At 42.2% G+C, this 24,501-nt stretch overlaps 1 protein-coding gene across 1 annotated transcript in view; it reads left to right on the top strand.

Moving 5' to 3' along the window:
• Nucleotides 1-24,501, top strand: part of TOP1 (DNA topoisomerase I) — an 87,305-nt gene that overhangs the window by 14,836 nt on the left and 47,968 nt on the right. Inside the window, exon 3 of the mRNA XM_028523685.2 lies at nucleotides 17,725-17,827. Coding sequence (XP_028379486.1) covers nucleotides 17,725-17,827 — 103 coding nt within the window. The remainder of the gene's footprint in view (nucleotides 1-17,724; nucleotides 17,828-24,501) is intronic.

Genomic DNA, 24,501 nt, shown 5'->3' on the forward strand with positions numbered 1-24,501 from the left:
GTGCCTTGGTGTGTTCCTCCTTGGGTCCAACTTCTTTGGGACTCTCTGAGCTTCCTGGACTTCCTGGAAATCTATTTCCTTTGCCAGATTGGGGAAATTCTCCTTTATTATTTGTTCAAATAACTTTTCCACTTGTTGCTCTTCCTCTTCCCCTTGTGGTACCCCTATAATTCGGATGTTGGAACATTTAAAGATGTCCTGGAGGTTCCTAAGCTTCTCCTCATTTTTTTGAATTCTTGTTACTTCATTCTTCTGTGTTTGGTTGGTTGTTTCTTCCTTCTGGTCCACTCCATTGATCTGAGTTTCAGTTTTCTTCCCATCACTATTGGTTCCCTGCACATTTTCCTTCATTTCACTTAGCGTAATCTTCATTTTTTCATCTAATTTGCGACCAAATTCAACCAATTCTGTGAGCATCCTGATCAACAGTGCTTTGAACTATGCATCTCATAGTTTGGCTATCTTTTGGTTGCTTAGTTGTATTTGCTGTGGAACTATGATCTGCCCTTCCCTTCCGGACATTTTTTTCCCTTGTCGTGCCTGTTACATATGAGGGGCGGAGCCTTAGGTGTTCACCAGGGCGGGGCAACGCCGTTGCTACGCTGTGACGCTGTCTGTGGGGGAGGGGTCCAAGAGGGAACATGGCGCTTGCTCCTCTTTCCATTGGATTTCAGTCCCTTCTGCCACTGCCCCCAAGCTAACTGGGCCTTTCTGGTGCTAATTCCCTTGTGGGTGGGCTTGTGCACGTTCTAGGACCCTGTAGGTCTCTCCAGCGAACTCTCCTGTGAGGCTGGGCGTCTCTCCCTGTGCCTCAACCCCCACAGGTGTTTTCAATCAGTGACCTGAGGTTCTGTTTCCGGGTGCTGGGGCCCTGGGCTCTGCGGGTGTCACACTGCCCGGTTCCGTCTGGTTTATCTGTGTGAGAATATGGGATGGTCCAGACAGGCAGGCGCCCTGTGCGCAGTGCTTCGCTTCACAGTCCCCGCCTCTCTGGGTCTGCCAGCCGCCTGTGCGCCCGGGGTCCGCCCGCTGCGGTCTTGCGCTCCGGATGCCTTGCGCGCTCGGGATGCTTTACACGTTCATTGCCACTGCTTTTGTGTCGCGAGCCCTCTCTGCCCCACTGCCTGACTCCGCCCTTCCTACCGGTCTGGATGAATGTGTATATTTTAACTCCTTGGTTGTCCGACTTCCATACAGTTCAATTTTCTGTCAGATCTGGTTGTTATCTTGCTTCTGACTTGTTGCTGACCTTATTTTGGCTGTGCAAGGAGGCACAGTGAGTCTACCTACACCTCCATCTTGGCCGGAAGTCCTCGTCTTTGTGTATTTAATGTGTGGCCCAAGACAACTCCTCTTCTTCCAGTGTGGCCCAGAGACCCCAAAACCCTGCCAGACGATGAAGGCCCAGTGAGTGAATTGCTAGTAATAGGATGTATGAAGCAAGATATCAACACACCTGACACCTTCACAGCCAGACAAGTTGTGGACGTGGGGGCATTTTGAGGCCTGGGCTGAGCTGTGCATTCCCGTGTAGCATAGGCAGAAGGTTCATACTCATTTTCACTACTTCGCAGACATGACAGGCTCACTTAATAGAAGCAAAGGAGCACAAGCCAGCAGGAATGGACTTGTCCCAATTGAGCTGGCCTGAGAAGGTACATTTTTCAGGTTAGACAAGTCCTTTTTCCCCTTCGAGTTCTGCCTCCTGAGAGGGAGAAGCATTTCAGTGCAGGGATGCCCTTGTGACTCATTGCAGAGGAGTGTGTGACGTGCAAAGGCACCTCGTAAGGGTCTTGTACTGGCTGATTACTTTTGGGGGCAATAGTAAAAAATTCCAACTTTGTCTTATATTAGAGAACAAAGGTGAGTAAGTAAGAGGGGATTTGTTTGCCATACTCCTGAGGCTTAAAACAATCGCCTGCCTAGGTTTGACTTCCGCCTTGGCGGACTAAGACCTTCGTTGAAATGTTCTCTGGACAGTACTCCTTGCGGCTCTGCTTCTCCAGGGATGGTGTGCAGCAGTGGCCTGCTTTTCAGGTGGCCACTTGAATCAGGCAAACTTTTTTTTAAGATTAATTTTATTGGGGTGACATTGGTTAGTAGGATCACGTAGGTTTCAAGAGTACATTTCTATGATATGTGGTCTGTACACTACACTGTGTGCCTATCACCCAAAGTTAGACCATCTTCTGATAGCCAGGCAAACTTCTGACTGGCCTTAAGGGCCTACACAGCATGTCGTGCCTTGCCATGTAGGCAAAAGGCCTCTGTCTGGGTTCCAGCAGGGTGATTGGGTTTGGAATGGAGAATGCTAGGCAAGGAGTTCAGGGCAAAGGAGGTCTCAGTCTGACTGTCAGCTGTGACCAGAGCAAATTACACTATGTTATACCTCATCCTTCCTACTGGTAAAAGGAAGATGTTGACCTGGATCCAAGATAACTTTTCTTTCTCTTTTCGTTTTAAATCTTCACCTAAGGATATATTTATTGATTTTACACAGAGAGTGAAGAGTGGGGAACAGAGAAAGAGAAAGAATCATCAATTTGAAAGAGAACCCTTGATTGGTTGCCTCCCAAATGTACCCTGACCGGGAATCAAACCTGCAACCTTTTTGGTGTATGGGATGGTGCTCCAACCAATTGGGCCACCTGGTCAGGGCCCGAGCCACCCGGTCAGACCAAGATGCTTTTCACTCAGCACTGATTGAACTGGAACCTTCACTGACGATGGGACTTTCTGTTGTGATGGAAATGTTTTGATTTGTAGGGTGTCCCATATGGTAGCTGCTAGCCATGTGAGACTGTTGAGCTCTTGAAATGTGGCTAGTGTGGCCAAGAAGCTTAATATTTAAATTGTATTTTACTTAAGATTAAAAAGCCACATGTGGCTAGTAGCTACCAGATTGGACAGCACAGCTCTAGATAAAATTTAGGTAGGAGCAAAGAGATTCAGGCTTAGATTTTGCATGGAATATGGGTGACTGGGGCTCTTGGAATTTAAAAATTCAAAACAGGTGTAAATTCGGTGTGTTTTGAGTTTGAATAAGTCTTCCTTGTGTATGTGCCCATTGCCTTAGCCTGGGTGACATTCTAAGAGGACTTACGACTAGTAGGTAAAGTCATGTTTACTAAAGCAGTTGGAATCCCATGCAGTTCACTTTTAAAAATGAACTGACCCCTTTAGTACTACACAAGGTGAACATTAAAGGCCCTTTAGATTGAATAAAATCTCATTTTATCTCCAACTCTGAGGTAGGTCATGTCTGTTTTGTGGGTGACAAAACAGATTGTTATATTTGTATGCACCTTTAGCCTTTAAAATGGTTGATGTTAGCCTACAACTTCATTTGAAATTGCAAGCTTTTAACATGTTGCTGTAGTAAGAAGTTAAATACATATTTGTTAAATTATACTCAGTAGGAAGTAAATGACCATAAGGGATAGAGAATCGAAGGTTGTACAGGCAAGCAGACAGCACTCAAGAGGTTAACTCACCCAAGGTGTTGCTGGCAGTAAAAGCAGGTCAGACCTCTGCTTTTATACCCAAGGTTTGGTGGGGAGTCTTTCTCTCATTTGCATCATCATGAGTGTTAGGCTGCATCTTACTTACAAGTAATGTGGCCCACAGTTAGCTACACATAGTGTTCTGAAGGAACAAAATGATATTATATCCTTGTCCACTGTGAGGACCACCGACACAGTGGACATATGAGGTCTCGGCACCTTGAGTAAATTGCTTAAATACCGGGAACAGATTGCGTTTTCCTCCAGCTTTAGCTTCAGATTATGATCAGTTATTTGGGGGGTTGGAAGAAGAAATGAATAGGGATGAAGTAACCCATAGTTTGAACGTTTACTATCTCCACTTTATCTTTGAAGAAACGGAGGCTCAAGGCTGTGTAGTGTGTAAGTAACCCACAGAGCTGTGAGGCCAACCCAGGCCTGTCTGGTGCCACAGCCTGAGTTCTTAAATGGGGCACAAAACAAGGGAAAGGGGTGTTGGGGTGGCTCAGTTGCTTCCTGGGAATTCTGGGCTGTAGTGGAGCTGCTGCTCACGTAGTGACAGACAAAAGGCGCTCGTTTCCTAGAGCACTTGCTGTATTTACAGTGGATTCTTACCAGACGACTGTCATTGACTAGTAGGCTCTGCTGCTCCTTGACGTGTAATCCTTCCCCTCTTCAGGGAAGCTCGCCTGCCTGTGTAGCAAAGACTACTGAATAATTTATTTTTTTAGCAATTCAGCTCGTGCCTAGAGCCAGTTATTCCAGAAATCAGTGAAACTTCTCTTTATCTGAGTACTCAAGAAAAGGGTCTTTTTGTTAACCAAGGATTAACTAGAACCAATCCTACCTCCCCCGTTTGAGAAGGATCTCCGAGGTCTGCATATTTACTGAGGAATTTCTTTGGAGGTGGTTCACAGTATGTGAACAAGTATGATGTTGTTTCTATTTCAAGGGGGATAAATAACAAACCTAACTAGCTTGCTGCTTAAGAAGCAGAATTAGTACTGGGCTTGGCAGTGGCCTCCCCTTCACAGTTCTCATTCATATGACTGACTTTCTCCAGTTTTGCAGAGCAGTAGAGTTTTAACCTTGTAGGTAAAGCAGGGAGGATGTTTCTCACTCACACTGAGCTGAGAAAGGCACCTCTGTCTGCAGGGTGCTGGGGACAGTTTCTAGTCACTATTAATTAGTGCAGCGTCCAGTAAACAGTGCCTTCTTTTGTATGGCCTATGAACTGAGAATGGTTTTTATGTTTTTCACTGGTCGGGGGCAATCAAAAAAGAATACTATTAAATATACCTGAAACCAATATAATGTTAATATGTCAATTATACCTCAGTTTTTAAAAAGAATAGTATTTCATGATACAGGACAGTCACGTGAAATTTAGATTCCAGTGCCCATAGAGAAAAGTGGAGTGGAATGCAGCCATGCTCATTCATTTCCATGTAACCTGGGGCCGCCGTGGTACCCCTCTGGCGGAGCGGAGAGCCTGCAGAGGAGTTCAGGTGGGCCGCAGAACCTGAGCTGTGGACTGCCTGTCCCTGTACAGCAGACTTCTGCTGGCCCTTGGAATGGTCGGTGGTGTCATTGCTTACCTGATTGGCAGTGCTCGTGTGCATCTCATGGGAAGCTCACGGGACACCTCATGTTGCCTGGTAGCCTCTAGCTCCCAAAAGAATCTGTAGGCCAAGTGTCACAGTTTACTGTGAGCTCGCAGCTTCATTAAGCTCGAATTCAACTTTTTTCTAGTCATTTTCCCAACTGAGTTCCACTGGCAGGACTCACATTCACTGTTTCTCTCTAAGCAGGGCTCTGCCCTCTGATGCCCAAACAGCAAACACAGCTTCTCTCTAGGGAGCCTGACTACCCTATTCCTTAGCTCAGCTGGGGTGGCTGTGTCACCCACCCCTCATGTGGCTCTTGATTCTCTTAAATAGGGGCTGCGAGAGTGGCAGGTGAAAATAGCCTCTTTTTCTCAAGAGTCTCAGCTGCAAATTAAAGATAAAATCCTCAAACTGACTCAGCACCTTGTGCCTGCCTTTTAAAGAACAGAGATATAATTGAACTAGAAACATTAAAATAAAACCAGTAGCACATTTATTGTTGCAGGCGGCTGGTATTTGATGTTACTTATTGGCCAAAGGACCAGGAAACAACAAGGCAGGGTTTTTCAAAATAGGATTCTGGGCCATATGGACTCTAGTGACCTGGGGAGCTTGTAGGAAAACACGTACCTGGTAAGTCCCAGGTCTCATACACAGACATGTTTGAGAACCACTGCTCTTGGGCATTAAACATTTTTTCTTTTTACCTTAATCCATTTGAACTAAAACAGTTTTTAAAGGCCATAGAATTCTTGTGATTAGAAGTGTCAAGGGCCTGTAAGAGGTCATTTTATAGATTAGAAAACTGAGACCAGAGCAGAGAAATGAATAACCTAGGGTCTCCTCAGGAGATCACATAAAAGACTTGGAGTTGCTCTGTGGATGTTGTCTTACTGTTAGACAGTGGAATTGACTTTTGAAATATGTCATTTAGTTCTTGGCAAAATTATGTTAACAGTGAGCAGCTTGTTCTGACCTCTGATTTTGTCTAGAAACTTCAGCTCAGAAGACCTTAAAGTTAATTATGTTTTTGAAGACAGTTTGGTGGTCCCATCACTTGAAGCTTAATTTTTAAAAAACAAAAGTTAATAGGTCCCTGGGAATAAGAAGCAAAGGAGGCAAGGAAGATGCACTTGAATTAAAGGAGAATAATGGAAGGAGTGGGATGGGAGAAAAAAGGTTGTAAAGTAAGTTAAAATAGGGTGCACAGACCCAGAGGGGCCAAAAGGAAAGATTAAGGTAATTGCAGTGTTGTAAAAGCATAAAAGGAGCCAAAGAAATTGAAATGTGGAAGTGGAATGGAAGAGAAAACACCCTCTGACTGTTTAACCAACCATTTAACCCCTTTTGTGTGTGTGGGATTGGGGCCCAGAGCAAATCAGTGGGCTGCTTCATGTTAGGTCTTGCAGGGCAAGGCCCTTGGGACTACATCTGGCAATTCGTCTCACAGAGTTGCAGATATTGAAGAACCAAGGCAGGTTCTTCAGTGTTTTTTAAGGCAGTTTGTGGCATTTCTTCTGAATATGTAGACACTTTGAAAAATGTAACAGGTTTGAGAAATTTGAAGTTTTGCTGCAGAGCTGATAAAAACAAAATTGAACCTGCTAAGCATGTTTTTGAGCAACTCTGAGTCCCTGTAATGCTGCAGTGTACTTCTAAGTTCTGGTGTTGAAATTTTACCAAGCATTGAATATGGGGGAGAAAGACTTAAGCACTTTGCAAAATAATTGGCAACATTTATGTGCTTAAGTTTGACCCTTTCTTTGACTTTGTAAGTTCTTTTGAAGGTCTTTTCTAGCTGTAACATTTAGTCTAATTCTGGTGCTTAATGGGACCAGGTCCAAGGAAACGGGCAGTTATGGGAGACCCCTTGCCCCTCTCTTTTCCAAGGTACTCACCGAACAGCTGCTGCTGACGGGGTGGGCTTCAGTGCCTCCTGCAGGCCTTCTGAGGGCACAGGCCTGGCGCTCAGCAAATATTTGAGTGAATGTTGTGAACCCCAACTTCCTTAAGGAGAGAAGAAATATTTATAGTTCCATTTGTCATCTTCTCAACTAGAGGCTTTTGTTTGCTCTGTTTTATTAGCTTAGAAGTACTGGGTCCCTGTGGGTGAAGCCCATTCATTGGTTTCAGTAATGGGACGAGTTGGTCCATGACAGAAGGTCTTGTTACTGTACAGTACACGTTTGGGAGAACATGACTATTTGGACTTTAAAAACTAGAAATGTTATTAGTTCTTTCTCTCATTCTTGAGTTTTAAGGTTTTTGTTTTTATTTTAAGATTTTATTTATTTATTTTTAGAGAGGGAAGGGAGGGAGAAAGAGAGAGAGAAACATCAATGTGCAGTTGCTGGGGGTCGTGGCCTGCAACCCAGGCATGTGCCCTGACTGGGAATTGAACCTGCGATGCTTCGGTTCGCAGCCCGCGCTCAATCCACTGAGCTACGCCAGCCAGGGCTTGTTTGTTTGTTTTAAGAGCTGAGTTCTCCCACCACTTTTCTTTTAAATTCTGGAGCTCTTTGAGCTTTTAGTGAAAACTGCCTGTCTTGCTTCTGGAAATGTTCTCATTGAAAATCGCTATAAAATAGTGATAAGGGCTCATACTTGGCTGTGGATTACATGTTAAAGCCATCACCATTAAGAGGGATCACAGACTGGGTTTCCTGGATTCAGTGTGGACCAGCATTGGTGAAGTCTGACTTTAGACAGCTGTATAGAGGGAGAGGGGAGGGAAGAATTTTTTCATCTCCTCAACCCATCCCCCTCCCAGTGAAGGGCTTTTAGGCTTCCTGGCTGCTTTTAGTTCGGCATTAAGTTCCTGGGGAGATTTGCACACCCCTGATACTGACCACACTCCGGGTGCCAGTCTTTATCACCAAGACCAGCTTGTTATCTGTCCTAGACAAAAACAGTCTTCTTTTAAGTGTGCAGTGTTGAGTAGAAATGGTGATTTTGTTTAAACTCCAGCTTCTGGGGATGTGTTATCCGAGGGTTTGGAGGTCGGGGAGGAGGAGGAGAGATGCAAGCATTTGTCCCAGGAGAAGTGATTTAATAATGAGCAAGTATTATCCTCTTTAGAACATCAATTCCTTTACCAGTGTTTTCACCCACATGGTCCCACTGTTCACTTTCCTAAGGCACTGTTGTGTATTTGTGGGTCAGAGATCAGCAGGAGTTACCTCCGACAGAGTCGCGGTGAAAGCCTCTTTGAGAGAGGCAGCTGGGGTTGAATCATTCTATCCCCACCCCCACACACAACTTCACGCCTGTCTTTGGGGGAGGAGCCCAGCCTGGCTGCTTTCAGTCTCAAAACCTGTGGACAGGAGTCAGTGTGGCAAGGTCCTTTACCCCTGGAAAAGTCTCTCTCTCCCGGCCTTTTTTTATAAGCAAAGGACCCTTCTCTTGCTCTGTTTGCCCCTAAACATTTAGAAGAATGGTGGAGTGGTAAAATACCTGAAGATCATAGAATAGTTGATAAAATGATCGGTGATCTTTGTCATTCCTTAGCCTTTCACCGTTAAGAAAGTGTAAACTGTTTATACTTGGGTTGAATTGTGTTGAATTGTGATTGCATTAGAGACCCTGGGTGGAATAGGTTTGGCAACATTGTTAGCCACCTACTGATTGCAGCTAAACTAATGGAAGTGTTTCTCTACCTGGGGGTGTAAGCTGGTCATCATGCTTCCCTAAAAACCTGTAGGTGTGTTAGGCTTCTGGGTGTAGGATCGTTAGGGCAGGCTCAAGTTTTTCTTGTACTGTCTGTTGTGGGCTGGTCGGGCAGGGTGAATTGGCGTGGTTGCTACCTTAAATGCATGCATATAACTGGCCCCCACATTATTTGGAGTGTTCGGGCAGGCTCGGTTTGGTCCTGTATACATTAACCATGAATAGGGTTCAGTAATAATCGCACTTCACTGACAGTTGTCAACATGTTTGTCATCTTGTGGAGGTCAGTCAGGAATTGTACAACTGTACTCAAAGAATTTGACTTTTGAAGTAAAATGTTTTAAAGTCACTTAAATATTCGGAACTCATTTCTTCATCTGTAAGAGAGGCCACAGTTATCAAATTGATGAGCAGAGATTAGAAGATTAATCACTGACCTGTGGTGCCTTCTTATAGACCCAGTAGCTACGTGACTTCTACTGAGGTCATACAGTAAGTGGTAAAACAAGGGCTTGAATCAGATATTTTTCACTCCGTTGAACCGGTAGGCTTCCTTCAGAAGTCCCTTCTAGTATTTTGTGCTACTCTGTGTTGTCTCTGATCGGTGTTAGAGTTTAGCCGTAGTTTTTGTGCTAAACCACATCAGTCGCGAACATACTTAATGACGTGTTTTATGGACTTGACTTCCTTATTTATGTTCCTGGTTCCCCTGTAGGGAGTGAGCTGTCCATCTTATGCCTGCTTTCACACTCAGTTTGGTGGTGACTTGAGGCCGAATGTGCGCCTGGTTTCCAAGCCTGCAGCTTCATTGTCATCCTGGGATTGTGCCAGCTTTCAGGGACTTCATAACAGTTGGATCAGATTTTACTGGGCTTATTTGATACTGAAGTTTCTTATTCCTAGGTGTTTTATTTCTCTTCTCTCAAAGCAGAGGATTGGACTCCAAACTACAAGAAGCACGAATTTATTTGTGTGTTTTTTTAAGGAACTCCTTTGGGGGTACATGCCTTTAGAGAGGCAAATACGATATAATTCCAGGATTTCATTTTTTAATACGCTTCCGACAAAAATCAACTTGACCATTTCCTAGCTGGCAGGAAGTAGATCTCACTTAATTTTGCTCAATCATGACAAGATCAAGTTTTCAGCAACAGTAGTAATAATAGATGGTTGATTTTTATGGCTCATGTGCCAAGAATGCCTTTCTCCTTCCTCTGCATTGCTGACTCCCTCTTAACCCTCTAGTAAGACGCAGCTCAAACACTGCCTCCTCCAGGGAGCTGTGTTGGCCCCTCACTGGCCTCTTCGATCCAGGCACTTTATTTTCTGTTCTCTGGTGGAATCAAGCTGTTTTCCCTCATTACATTACATTTCACTTGGAAACAAAGGAAGCAGTTAATCCAGATTAATTTTTTTACTCTTAAAGACTTTTTTCCAAACTGCCCATAAATTAAGTAATCCTGCTGCCTTCCTACTCCTACTGAGAAATAGCAAGGCAGGAAATTCTGCCATCTTGTAAGAGATGGAGGTAATGGTACCCACATGTTTGTTTCATGTATAGACATTTGGGAGAATGTCAGTTACCTCCATAAAAAGTTTTTCATAGTTTCTAAATATAGGAGCATCAAGATGCAATAAAAACACTGTTACTTTAATGTCAGTTATTTGACATTTGAGATTTTGGGGGTAGGAAAGGAATTTTAATCCACTCCAGCAAGTCTAAAATTAAAAAAAGATTTCTTCTTCTGATTTAATTTCTCTGCTTTATGTATACATAAACCAGCTTAAATTTTTCTGCCTTTGGAAGTATATCTTCAACGTAAATACCTAGATATGAATTGCTGGGTCAGAAAGAGAGTGATTTACATTAGGTTTTTTTACATATTGTTAAATTCCCCCTCCATGGGTATTATATGAGGCAGAAATGTGTCATAGATTTGATGAAATGAGTACTGCCTGGAGAGGGGTGAAAAGCGCACTACCTTGGGCAGAGCATCGACTCAGTAAGGAGTGGCTCTTAGTGTTATCTTTGGTGAAATGGGGATGACATTTCCTCACCATTCGAGTGGTAAGAAAAAGGAATGGGACAGTGTTTGCTCAGTACTCCAGCGTGGTTCTGGTACCCACCTATGTGAGTGCCCTTTTTCTCTTGGTGCCTTAATTACAACCTTCTGGGACTGTAAATTCCTCAAGGGCCGAGTCAGTGTCTCCTAAGTCTTTAGCAGGGTGCTTTGGATTTAAGAATATATGTTAAATGTTTGTAAACGAATGAGACCTCCAAATATAATTCTGAATCCAGTAGTGAAAGGGTTTCTTTTCTTGCACATGTTAACCATCAAGTCCCTTGCATAATTCCAGCCAGCAACTATTCCGACAGTGAGGGCAAGGCACTCATACTTTTCTTTTATCATTTGGAAGTCTCTTTACTTAAAATCTTTGTTAACCTCAAGGAACACTTCAGTTAGCAGTAACAGAAGATGTTGATTGCTGTGCTGCCTTTTTATTTACTTATTTATCCTATGGAGTAACTTCAGTTAAGTTAGAATGGAAGGAATTTGTTGTTACCTATCTCTGTCATCTCAAAGGTCCCTATTCCTCTCCTGTGTCTTCATCTCAAAATTTTTAATCGTAGAGTTTGAAACAGTTGTTATCAGTCAGTTAATATGTGACCTGAATTCACAATGAATGAGGTTTTCTGGTGATTTAATATTTTCACTTATAAATGTCAGTCAAGTTCAATAGTTATTTTTGGATTTAACCAATGCTTGAAGTGGCAAGATTCTTTCTCCAAAACACTTTGACAGTATCTATTGTTAGATGAATTGCAGTTAAGGGGAAAGGATATGTACTAAAAGTAACCTTCAAGGCCATTAGTAAGCTGTCTGCATTTTCATCGCGAGGGATATAGATTAATATGCCTTTATTGGCTTCACTTTTTCACTTAACTGGGTTCTTTTCTGACCCACATCTTTAGTCCGATATCTAGCTGTTACCTGAAATGCAATATGGCTTCAGTTAGTGTCATCATTTCACCAGTCTTTCCTTCTTTCCACCTTTGCACAGCTTTCCTGTGTCTTCAGAGCCACTTTGTTTTCCTAGTTGGGAGACCCAAAGTCTTTGCGCCTTTGACTCCCCTCCTGTATTTATTATTTATCACACACAGCCTGCGAGTTCCTGGAGCTAAGTTCTAATTGTACTCACCTCAGTGTGCTTTTATGTCTCTTCCTTTCTTTGCAGACCTGCTACTGTCACTTTTTTCTGGACTGCTCTTCCTAGACTGGCTGGTTACTCTGCCTTTGCCTTTCTACCCACAGTGTCCTTCAGTTCATCTTCCTTAAGTACAACTTTTATTCTGTTCCTTTCCTGTTTGAAATGGCTCCCTGTTATGCTCACAGCAGGACACCCTGACTCTTGGCTTAATTTTATCTCTTACTGCTCCTTAACACAAATACTCTCTTGGGTTCGGCTAGTCTTCTCCTTGTTGTTCCTTTATATAATAAGAAAAAATAAGGGATTGGAAGGGAAGAAGCTTTAACTTTTTATTATGAAAACTTACAAGCATACAAGGCCTATGCAGAAGGCCTATCCAACCATGTAATATGAAAAAGAGACGTTTACTGAGGAAGATACAAGAAACATTGTACATAGGACAATGACGCCTCAGTCCCCTTCAAAGTAGGCACTTTGAGACCTCACACAGTTCTCCCAATCACCATCAACTGCCCCACCGTATTTTCCTGAATCTCATCGACAGTCTCAAATCTCCACCCTTTCAAAGGTGATTTTGGTTTTGGGAAAAGTCAGAAGTCGCAGGGCACCAAATCTAGGCCATAGTGTGGCTGAGTCACCTGGGTAATTTGATGATTAGCCAAAAAACTCTGCACGAGACGTGATGTGTGAGCATGTGTGTTGTCGTGATGAAGCTGCCAATAACCAGTTGCCCATAGCTGCGGCCTTCTGAATCATCCAAATAGTTTCCGAAGAGGAGTGGTTAGGCTTAATGCAAACTTTGATGCAGATCCATTGCTCTACTTGCTCAGTCATTTTCAATGTGATGGCCACAGAGTACATGTGATCACTCAGTGGCATCTGCCTCCCCCTACTGACTAGTACAGTGAAGTTGTCATTGTTCACGCATGCACATTCCAGTCCACTCTCCTTGGCTCCAAGGTTTCATCGATGTTTCACAAACAGTTCTCATTATATTAACAATGGCTGGACTTTTTCCAGACAGACCTCGTATATAGCGGTAGAGGGAGTAGTATAATGAATGCCTATGTGCCTGCCATATCTGTCCACTTCAGTAACTCTCAGCCTTTTGCCAACTTTGTTTTATCTCCCCCACTCCTTTTTTTATTGTTTGGTCTTCCGAGGACATTTTTTTCATTGCTTTTAGAGAGAGAGGAAAGAAGGTAGATAGGAAGGGGGGTGTTGTGGGGAGGAGGGGCATGTCAATGTGAGAGAAATGTCAATCTCTTCCCTCTTACATGCCCCCAATAGTGGATGGGACCTGCAGTCTTTTTGGTGTGCTGACAGCACTCTAACCAACCAGGCCAAAGCAGCCAGGCCTCTCCCGCTTGATTTTTTACTTGAGGGTGTTTTAAAGCAAATCCCAGGCATCATTTACCTGGAAGTAGTTCATATACATCTTTAAAGATTATTTATCTGCCAGTTTACTAGTGCAGATCATCTTTACAGTTTCCCTGTCAGTTGATAATTGCATTTGTTTAGACATTAAAATTTTTTTGGTAAGTGTCTGACTACCTTGGTGTATCAGGATGACCTTATACCCCATTGAGCTACCCAGCCAGGGCCTGTCTATACACTTTTGGTGTTCAGGAGGCACCCCATTCATTCTGTGTTGCCTCCCTCTCATTTATCCTGAGAAGGCCCGGCCTGACATGTGCAGCTGCACCAAAGCCATTCAGATGATTGAAGAAGTTATCATGTATTTCTGGTATCTGTCATAGGATGTATATCACAGCTTAGACATGTAATAACTTCTTTTAAAATTAGGGACGCTTGGGGTTTAGATCTTTGACCTAGGTCTTATTTGTATCAGTGGATTATAAAGCCGTAAGTGTCTTATTATGCATTTTGATTTTGCATTTTTAGATTAGCAGTGGCTTTAAAAGACTTGAAACCTGGCTTTAAAATCAGTTTTGAAGTTTTGTGCATTTAAAAAGATAATGTTCTTGGCAGACTGACTGTCTGAAACCTACCTGGAATTACTTTCAATTTATCTTCTACTTAGTTTTCTTACTCTTTAAATTTAGTGCTTTTTAGTGAATTAAACTACTTTTTTCCTTGTATACACCAATACTGATCAAAGTAAATTCTTAAAGCATGGTAATTAAAAAGGAACTTTAACATTTTTATTACAAAAGTGATTCACACGGGAAGAAGATGGTGAAAGAAGACGAAATACATGCACAAGAAATCCAGTTGCTCATAAATTAACCACCCAAAGATAACTACTTTTAACATTTTGGTTTCTGTCTCTAGTCTTTTTTGTAGGTGTGTTTTTGTGTGTGTTTTGTTGAATTATACACAAGAGTAATTTTTTTTAAATGCCCCTGCCATTCTCTTGGGCCACAATAACAGATCATAATGTTCTGTTTCTTGTTTGTTAAATATGGCCTGTAAACAACAAAAAAACAAAGACTTCATTCCAGGTCGTACTGCTGGTGACATATTTTGCCATTATGATTTTAACCACAAGTGCTTAGTTTGGAGGAGAAGTAATTGGAGGGTTTATGTTAAGTAATCCAGGGCCACCAACTTTGTATGTTTGATTTACTCAGCATTTAAAGTTTTAGACTTGAGACTTCTAGAAGTTGGACTCCTTGCTTCTTCATGGAAGATTAGGTTCAAGTTCTACTTCTGATGCCATATGATTTTGTTTTTTCCATCTCTGTGGGATGGGAAATCCTTGTTAGGTAGGGATATGATCATGTAAACTTCTGTTCCCATAGGTTTGGCACAGAATAGGTAATTTTAGTGGATTAAGTTGCAGTTCCCTGCCACATGGCTTCTCCATAGGACTGCTTAAGCTCCTCAGAGTATGACACGTGGCCTCCCTCAGAGCACGGAGAAACATCCAGTGACCTGGTGTCAGAGGTTACACACCAACATTTGCACTGTTTTTTAGGAGTGAATCTCTTAAGTCCAGGCCATATTCAAGAAGGAAATTAGGCCATATCTCTTGAAAGGAGCATCAAAGAGTCTGTTGGACTGTTGCACAAATTTTAAAATCACCACACATGTGTTGCATATATAAACTTCCAATTGATGAATATTCAACTTTGGAATGACCTTATCCCATTGAACCTCATTTTTAATAGGCCCTTAGTGAATTTCAAAATTTTAGGGTACTAACTTAAATAAGTGGAGAAAGATAACTGTTTTCATGGATTAAAAGAAATAAGACTATTTCCAAATTGTCCTATGAACACAATTCCCAGCTGGCCTTTTTTCTTTCTTTTCTTTTTTTTCTCTTTTCCTCTTCCCTTTCCTTTCTCCCTCCTTTCTTCCCCCCCTTTCCCTCCCTCCCTTCTTTCTAAAAAGGAATTAACAAGAATCTAGAACTATTTTAAAAATGAATAAAGCTAAAGTATTGTATTGGGTTGGCCAAAAAGTTTGTTTAGTTTTTCCTGAACAATGGCCGTGGTAGCCCTTAGTTGTTATGGTAGCCTTTAATTTCATTCAAAACAGTTTTGTTAGATTGTATTATGACAGTTGTCATATCAAGGTGCATTTTTAAAAACTTATCAAAAGGGGTGAATTTTTGTACAGCCATTTCAATATTGAAGATGGAAAAAATAAGGAACATCTTTGGTGTATTATGCTTTATTATTTCAAGAAACGTAAAAATGCAACAAACACAGAAAAGATTTGTGCAGTATATGGGGAAGGTGTTGTGACTGATCAAACATATCAGAAGTGGTTTGCAAAGTTTCTTGGTACTATTGACGTTTTGGCTAAATAATTCTTTGCTGTGGGGCTGTCTCATGCATTGGAAGATGTTTAGCAGCACCCCTGACCTCTACCGACTAGAAGCCAATAGCAGGGGATAGCTGACATACTCAATATCCAAATCAATAAACTTATTAGTGAAAATGAAAAATGGGCCTTTTATTTTACAGAAAAAAACCACATGGACTTTTTGGCCAGCCCAGCACTTAATATTATTTGATTTCAAGACTTACTGTGAAAAAAAAAAAAACCTACTGATTATGTGGTCATTTCATTTTCAGTAAAGAGGTCAAAGCAATTCAGTTGGAAAGGGCTCTCTTTCAAAAACTGGACATCTTAATAGATTTAAAAATGTGCCCTGTCCCTTACCTCTGTAAGACTCCTAGAGAAAAGGTATTCACAATACATAGATCTAACAAAAATAATGTAATCCAGAATGTATAAAGAACTCTTATAACTCAGTAATAACAAGACAAATATTTTTAAGCTGAGGGAAAGATTTGAGGAGATACTACATCAAAGAAGGTATAAGTGGCCAATAAACACAGGAAAAGATACTCATTTAATTAGGAAACTTGCATTAAAACCACAGTGAGAGAACCACTGCACACCTGCTAGGATGGTTCAAGCTAAAGGCCGGTGATACCTGGTGTTGGTGAGAATCTGTACCATTTGGGACTCGAATGCGATGTTGGTAGGAGTGTGTGACGGCAGAGCCCTTTTGGAATGCAGTTCAGCAGTTGCCCATGAAGTTAAACATACCCTTACCACTTGACCCGGCAACGTCTGCGCTCTGCATACCCCAGAGAAATGAAAACGTGTCTGTAGAAAGATGTGTGTGTGAGTGTTCATAGTAGGTTTATTCAGAATAACTCGTGTCTGGAAACAACTCACATGCCCATCAGTTGGAGAATGGATAAATAAATTGCAGTACATCCATACAATGAAGTACCACTCAGCAGTAAAACCCAACCAACTACTGATACATCCAGCAACATAAATGAATGCCAGAAATACTACATTGAGTGGAAGAAGTCAGACACAAAAGAGGAAATCCTGTGTGGTTTCATGTATATGATTCTCCTAATCTAGACAGATGTACTGCATAGTGCTGCCAGACCAGTGGTCATGCTTCAGGTTGAGGGTGGAAGATGGCGATAGGTGGGGAGTGGGCATAAGGGAAACTTGCTGGGGTGATGGTATTGCTCTAAATCTTAATTTTTATAACATTTTATTCTTTTGAGAGAGAGAAAGAGAAACATTGATTTGTTCCACTTATTTGCTCATTTGTCGGTTTCACCTTTGTGCCCTGACTGGGAATCAAACCCGCAACCTTGGTGTACAAGAATGATGCTCTAACTAGCTGGGCTACCTGGCCAGGCCTTGTTCCACATCTTGATCGTGGTGGGTGTTAATACCTGTGCATATTTTTGTTAGAGTTATCTCACACTATCTTTGAAATATGTATATTTTACTATATAGAAACTGTATGCTTCATTAAAGTTGATTTAGAACACATCTCTTGAGGTTTGGATTCTCCAGACATTATTACATAGATAACCATCTATCTTGAGAGTCAGTGTTCAGGTTTATTCCTTGGTACCATTTATAGCTTAGTCTTAATAGTACCAGACCTAGCAGACAAATGCCAGACTCTTGCTTCCTTTTACTGTGGAGTTGTCTCCCCTTCCTGCCTGCACATGGGTAACACGTCTTGGTTTTAGGGACAGGGTAATGGGCTGCCTTGTCTGGACAGACCGCTTTGTGAAATCTTTCCTTCCACTGTAATCTCCCAGGAGAGATTTCACAAAGCGGTCCAGACAAGGCTGCCCTTTACCCTGCCCCTAAAGCTAAGACACGTGTTACAGATGCCATTTGAATCGTGTCACTGTGCTTCTTGACCAGCTTGTCAAGGTAGGTGGGCAGGAGACACCTCTGACTCCTCTTAACTGACTCATCTCTTATGGTTGCAGATTCTCACAAACACAAAGATAAACACAAAGATCGGGAACACCGGCACAAAGAGCACAAGAAGGACAAGGAGAAGGACCGAGAAAAGTCCAAGCATAGCAACAGGTAAGGGTTGAACCAGCAGCCCCTTCAGTCTGCAGTGGGTTGGCTGTGACTTGGCTCACCTAGAATAGGCCTTGACCTGAGCCACAGGTGGACAGCTGGATAGCACAGTGAGCAGAGGCTGGATTTGATTGCAGTGACTGACAGGATGGCCCAGGATGGCCTTACCGGGATGCCGTTGTGCAGACCAGGATGCGTGACATGAGTGTGGTGAATTTTCTTTCAGCATATACCTCATTAAAGTGTGATTTTTAAAGTAAGTCAGCTGTGGATTCATGGTAATATGGTGGCCTTTAATCAGGTGTTCAGAGAGCTTGCCCTGACCAAAGGTGACTGGACTAGAGACAGGATAGACTTTTTTCTTCTTTCTGGACTTTTCTGCTGGAGAGGGCGTTCCTAGCTTTCCATCAGGTTAGAGGGGCTCAGCTCTCACAAAAACCAGTGACCACCAATACGGAGGAAACTCAGGAGTGCTTCCCTCTGGGATGCACGCCTCAGAAAGATGTTTTCTTGTTCATTTTGTTTCCCTACTGTGTGTGTGTGGGTGTGTAGGAGGCAGGTGGTCAAGTCCAAAGGTAATGTAAGGTATCTTTGGATATAGTACTGCTTATCGAAAATGAAGACTAATGCTTCTGTTTTCAGTAAAGGCAGTTGGTGAGAAAGCTGTACTCCCATAGTGGCCTGAGTTTTATTAGAAAGGAATTTACGTAGAGATCAGTCACTTAGTACAACAAGTGGCTTCAGCCTGGTTTCTCTTAGAACTGCACTTGACTCTTGAGTTTGAACTGTGCTGGTTCACTTGTGTGCAGATTTTTTTCAATAGATACTGTAAATATGTCTTCTTTATAACATTTTGTTTTTTCTGGCTTTATTGTATGAATATAGTATATAATGCTTATAACATACAAAATATATGCTAATTGACTGTTTATGTTATCAGTAAGGTTTCCAGTCAGCAGTAGGCTATCAGTAGTTAAATTTTTGTAGAGTTAAAAGTTATATGTGGATTTTTGACTGTGCATGGGATGGGAAGTTGGCACCCCTAACCTCCTCATTGTTCAAGGGTCAGTTATACTTCATTAGCTTGGTTTACCGTCTATAGACAAGTTGAAGTGAAAGTTTCTTTCTCTGTCTCTCTCTTTTTTTTTTAATGAGTAAGTCTTTCTGGACTATTAAAGTAACCAGGTTAATTTTCTGTAGTGGGACTGTTTCTTCACAAATCATTTACCATTTTGGTGGTCTTCCCCACCCCCACCCCTCCCCCCACATTCATTTCTTAACATGTGCTCATCTAGTTTCCATTTTCATTTCTCCACCAAATTTAATCTCAGCAGGTGAATCCAAACTCAGTTCACATGCATCTCCTAGACTCTCTTGATCCCTTGGAGTAGAGTTGGGGGTCTGCTGTGTTTTTTTACATCCTTAAGGCTCAGTAGATGACAGTACATATTTATTGAATAAGTGAGTAGATGACCTATCAATACACAAGTTACCATCTTCTCTCCTCCTCTCACATATCCACAGTATTCGACAAGGTGGTTCCCTTTGGCCATCCTAAATTTCCAACAAGTTTTTTGGTATTTGTGGTGAAATACACATAACATGAAATTTGCCATTGGAAGTGGCATTAAGTACATTCACAATATGACAGAGCCATCAGCAGTGTCCATCTCCAGAACTTTTTCATCATCCCAAATAATTTCTGACCCCATTAGATAATGCCTCCCCATTCTCTTACCCCATCCTTGGCAACTTCTGCTCTATGGATTTGCCTATTCTAAATACCTCAGGTCAGTGGAATCATAGAATATTGTCTTCTTTGTGCCTGGTTTATCTTTCAAGGTTCATTGGTGCTGTTGCACATCAGAATTCTATTTATTTTTTTATAGCTGAGTAATATTCCTTTGTATGTCTATACCGTATTTTTAAAAATTCATTCATTGTGAGCATTTCAGATCTTCCTGGCAACTGTAGTCAGTTTTGCTCAAATAAACCCAAATGAATTTTTATAAAAATTTTTAAAAATCCGGACTTCCAGCCAAGATGGAAACATAGGTAGACACACTGCACCTCCTCACACAACCAAACTAAGGACAACAAAAATTTAGAAACAAACAAAACAACCAGAACTGGCAGAAAATTGAACTTTTCGGAAGTCCGACAACCAAGGAGTTAGACACATTCATCCAGTCCGGTAGGAGGGGCAGAGTTGGGCAGCGGGCAGAGAGGAATCGTAGCAAAAAAAGGCAGTGGCTTGAGGACCCCTGTGCACATGGCAGTGGCCGGCAGACCCTGGGCACCCTCTTGCAGCAGGCAGACCCAGTGAGGTGCGCAGGGTGGCTGACTGACCGAGCAGTCCCACATTCACGCACAGATAAACCAGGCGAAGTTGGGGAGCAAGACAGACTGTGCAGCCCAGGGCCCCAGCTCGGGCAAATAAAACCTCAAAACACCTATTGAAAATACCTGTGGGGGTTGAGCCACAGGGAGAGACCCCCAGCCTCACAGGAAAGTTCGCTGGAGAGACCCACAGGGTCCTAGAATGTACACAAGCCCACCCACCTGGGAATCAGTACCAAAAGGGCCCAGTTTGATTGGGGGAAGTGGCAGAAGTGACTGAAATCTGGCAAAGAGCAGAGCAAGCACCATTGTTCCCTCTCTGACCCCTCCCCCACAGACAGCGTCTTAACCCAGCAATGGGGTTGCCCCGCCCTGGTGAACACCTAAGGCTCCGCCCCTCATATATAACAGGCACGGCAAGGGAAAAAAATGTACGGAAGAGAAGGGCAAATCATAGTTCCACAGCAAATACAACTAAGCGACCAAAAGATAGCCAAAGTATCAGATGCACAGTTCAAAGCACTGTTGACCGGGATGCTCACAGAATTGGTTGAATTTGGTCGCCAATTAGAGGAAAAAAATGAAGATTACGCTAAGTGAAATGAAGGAAAATGTGCAGGGAACCAATAGTGATGGGAAGAAAACTGGGACTCAAATCAATGGAGTGGACCAGAAAGAAGAAAGAAACAACCAAACAGAAAAGAATGAAGAAACAAGAATTCAAAAAAATGAGGAGAAGCTTAGGAACCTCCAGGACATCTTTAAATGTTCCAACATCCAAATTATAGGGGTACCACAAGAGGAAGAGGAAGTACAGCAAGGGGAAAAGTTATTTGAACAAATAATAAAGGAGAACTTCCCCAATCTGGCAAAGGAAATAGACTTCCAGGAAGTCCAGGAAGCTCAGAGAGTCCCAAAGAAGTTGGACCCAAGGAGGAACACACCAAGGCACATCATAATTACATTACCCAAGATTAAAAGGAAGGAGAGAATTCTAGAAGTAGCAAGAGATAAGGGGACAGTCACCTGCAAAGGAGTTCCCATCAGACTGTCAGCTGATTTCTCAAAAGAGACCTTACAGGTAAGAAGGGACTGGAAAGAAGTATTCCAGGTCATGAAAGGCAAGGACCTACATCCCAGATTGCTAACAAAACTTTCATTTAGAAAAGAAGGGCAGATAAAGTGCTTCTCCGATAAGGTCAGGTTAAAGGAGTACATCGTCACCAAGCCTTTATTATGTGAAATGTTAAAGGGGCTTATCTAAGAAAAAGAAGATAAAAAACATGTATAGTGAAATGACAGCAAACTCACAATTATTAACAACCACAACTAGAACAGGAACAGAACCATGGAAATAGAGATCACATGGAGGGTTACCAACAGGGGAGTGGGAGGAGGAGAGGGGGGGAAAAGGTATGGAGAATAAGTAGCATAGATGGTAGGTAGAAAACAGACAGGAGGAGGGCAAGAATAGTATAGGCACTGTAGAAGCTAAAGAACTTATGACACATGGACATGAACTAAAGGGGAGAATGTGGGTGGGAGGGGGTGTCCAGGGTGGAGGGGAATGAAGGGGGGGGAATGGGACAACTGTAATAGCATAACCAATAAAATAAAATTTAAAAAAATTTTAAAAATCCAACCATCTGTTAATGGACACTTGGATTTTTACCTTCTGACTATTGTGAATAACATTGCTATGAGTGTGAGTGTACAGTATCTGTTTGAGCCCGTGCTCTCGATTCTTTGCGTGTGTATTCAGGAGAAGAATTGCCAGATCATGTCAAACAAGTATTTTTATTCTGCCTGCCATGTTTATGCTTCACTAGATGTGTCAAGTGCCAAGAAAAGGAAATGATCTTTGACCATGAAGAACTTTATGATCTGAAGAAAATGCCTGTAGGTCAGATGAAGAAATGCTAATTTTCATGTTACCAGAGATTTGTTCAAAAAGACTTTTAAGAGATAGAGGTTAATATTGAAAACATGGGCGTTTAAACATCGATCCCCTGCTTCTCTGGTACATTTACTTCGCCAGCTATGATTTGCAGCTGTGCTGGAGAGGGGGTTGGGTAGAGCGGCGTAAAACATTTCGGGACATGAGTTTGGTCCTGCCCTTCATTACCAGAATCTTGTTTTTTAAAAACAGAGAGCGTGATTTTGGTGTTTTTGAGGGGTTTTTGTTTTTGTTTTTTTGTTTTTGTGTGTGTGTGTGTGTGTGTTTTTTTTTTAAAGCCACAATAGCTTAATTGCCTCTTTCTAGGAGAAGGCCTCTCGTCCTGTTCCATCTGCTTTGGTCTCATGTGACCTTGGTTAGTTAAGTCACCTTGCTTCACTCAGCTTCCACATCCTCCTCCGTTTCCTCATCAATACTGCTTCAGAGGGGGCTGAATGGGAGTACATAAGCATAAATGCTCTACAGATGTGGATATTTTGTATATCCATCATAGCATACTTTTTTTTTTAAGATTTATTTATTTTTAGAGAGGGAAGGAAGGGAGAAAGAGAGAGAGAGAGAAATATCAATGTGCGGTTGCTGGGGGTTATGGCCTGCAACCCAGCCATGTACCCTGGCTGGGAATCGAACCTGCGACACTTTGGTTCACAGCCCGCGCTCAATCCACTGAGCTACGCCAGCCCGGGCTAACATACTTTTCCAAGATGATAGCATAGGCAAATTCAGGAATTTGTCGTGTCATTTTGTACCTTTTAATATTTTCTAATCAGAATGGTTAAGAAAATAACCTGCTTGCCAAGAGGCATTGGAAAAACCTGGCCTGAGTTCTATTTACACATGGCTAAATCTAGCCTTGGATCTCTGATTCACATGTAAATAACTTTAAGACAGTTTAAGCAGATGATGTGTTGTAAGCAGACTTTTAAATGCTTCCTAGTTGACCTCTATTTATGCATTACCTTTTTGTAGCAGAGGAAGTGTCTTGGCTATAGTCCATTAAAATCCTGTACACCATGTTCTCTTTTTAAGTGACTTCTGATCTTTCAGATAGTTTTGGGTTTTCTTAATTTTTCTTCCCTAGCAGATTAAGGAAACCTTGAAGCTTGTTTAGTCACCTCTGAAGCCCAGAATAATTAAGATCCAGCATGTTCTGTTTGAAAATGCTTCACTTTATTCCAGCACTTCGCTAACAGATGAGTGTCTGAGTTCCTTCCTTCTCTGCTAGATATGAGCATCAGTCATTTCTCCTTGGGCTGCACTGAGGACCCAAATCCAGGAGGCATCTTTTTCCTGTATAGTAGTATCCACTGCATACTTGGGAATGTCAGAGAATGGGAAACCTGCCTTTCTGCTGAGAGAATGGGGTGTGGGCCCACCCCTCAGAGGATCCTGTCTTATTCCTGCAGTTTCTCCTTTATTCTCCCTGAAGATGCAAACTAAGGGAGAGGGTGTTAAAGATTGTTCCACCTTCTCTCTTTGTATGCACTGGAGTCTTGGTGACATGCTCAGAGTCACAGGGCAGTAGGGTAGCAAATAAGGATGAGGCCAGGGCCTGAGTTTTCTCTGTTTTTCTTCCACTACGACACTCCTTCCAGTGCACACGCACATGTACACGCACGCACACATGCGTGCACACAGGAAAACAAGCCCCTTCCTGAGGAAAGTCAGTTGTACAGCTGAACTGTCTGTGTTTCAATACAAGCACCTATTTCTCATATGCGTGTTGTAGGCAGCTCAGGGTTTAAAATGCCAGAACATTTCAGGCAGTGCCTTTTTCACTCTGGATCCCAGATCTCTAAAGTTTTTGGCACTTGTATTAATTTCATTAAATTCTGACCCTATGAAAACCTTATCTCTATCACCTGTTTGATTTATAACATCACAGGAAGAGCTTATACTAGAGTCAAATAAAAATAATTTCTTCTGTTTATTTCTGACACTGCTTCTTTCTATTAGCATTACTATTAGCACTCTAGATCCTTGTAAAAAAATACATAAATCCTCTTAAATAAAGAAACAAAAGGAATACTCTTATTAGATGCTAAGGAATTACTAGCTAGATAGAATCTTACAGAATCTCACCAGATATTTCTTTGAAAGGTTGCATTCTTAGCCATAAATTATCTTTAAATACTTGACCTCTTCTGTAAACAACATTACTAAGAGCGATGGGGTGGGGTGGTTTTAAAAATAAAGGACTGTCATATGTGTGAAAAACAAGGTTTCCTCCTGCTGGTTTGTGACTGCGTGCCTCTCTGGCAGGTTTCAAACCTGGCACTTAGGCTGGAATGACAAGTTTGTGGAAAGCCAGGGGAGACAGGAAAGCGCTGGTGAACCAATAAAGAAAGTGCTCCTGCAGCCACACAGGCAGTGCGCGCCC

The sequence above is a fragment of the Phyllostomus discolor genome, chromosome 9, assembly GCF_004126475.2.
Source record: "Phyllostomus discolor isolate MPI-MPIP mPhyDis1 chromosome 9, mPhyDis1.pri.v3, whole genome shotgun sequence".
Lineage (NCBI taxonomy): Eukaryota > Metazoa > Chordata > Mammalia > Chiroptera > Phyllostomidae > Phyllostomus > Phyllostomus discolor.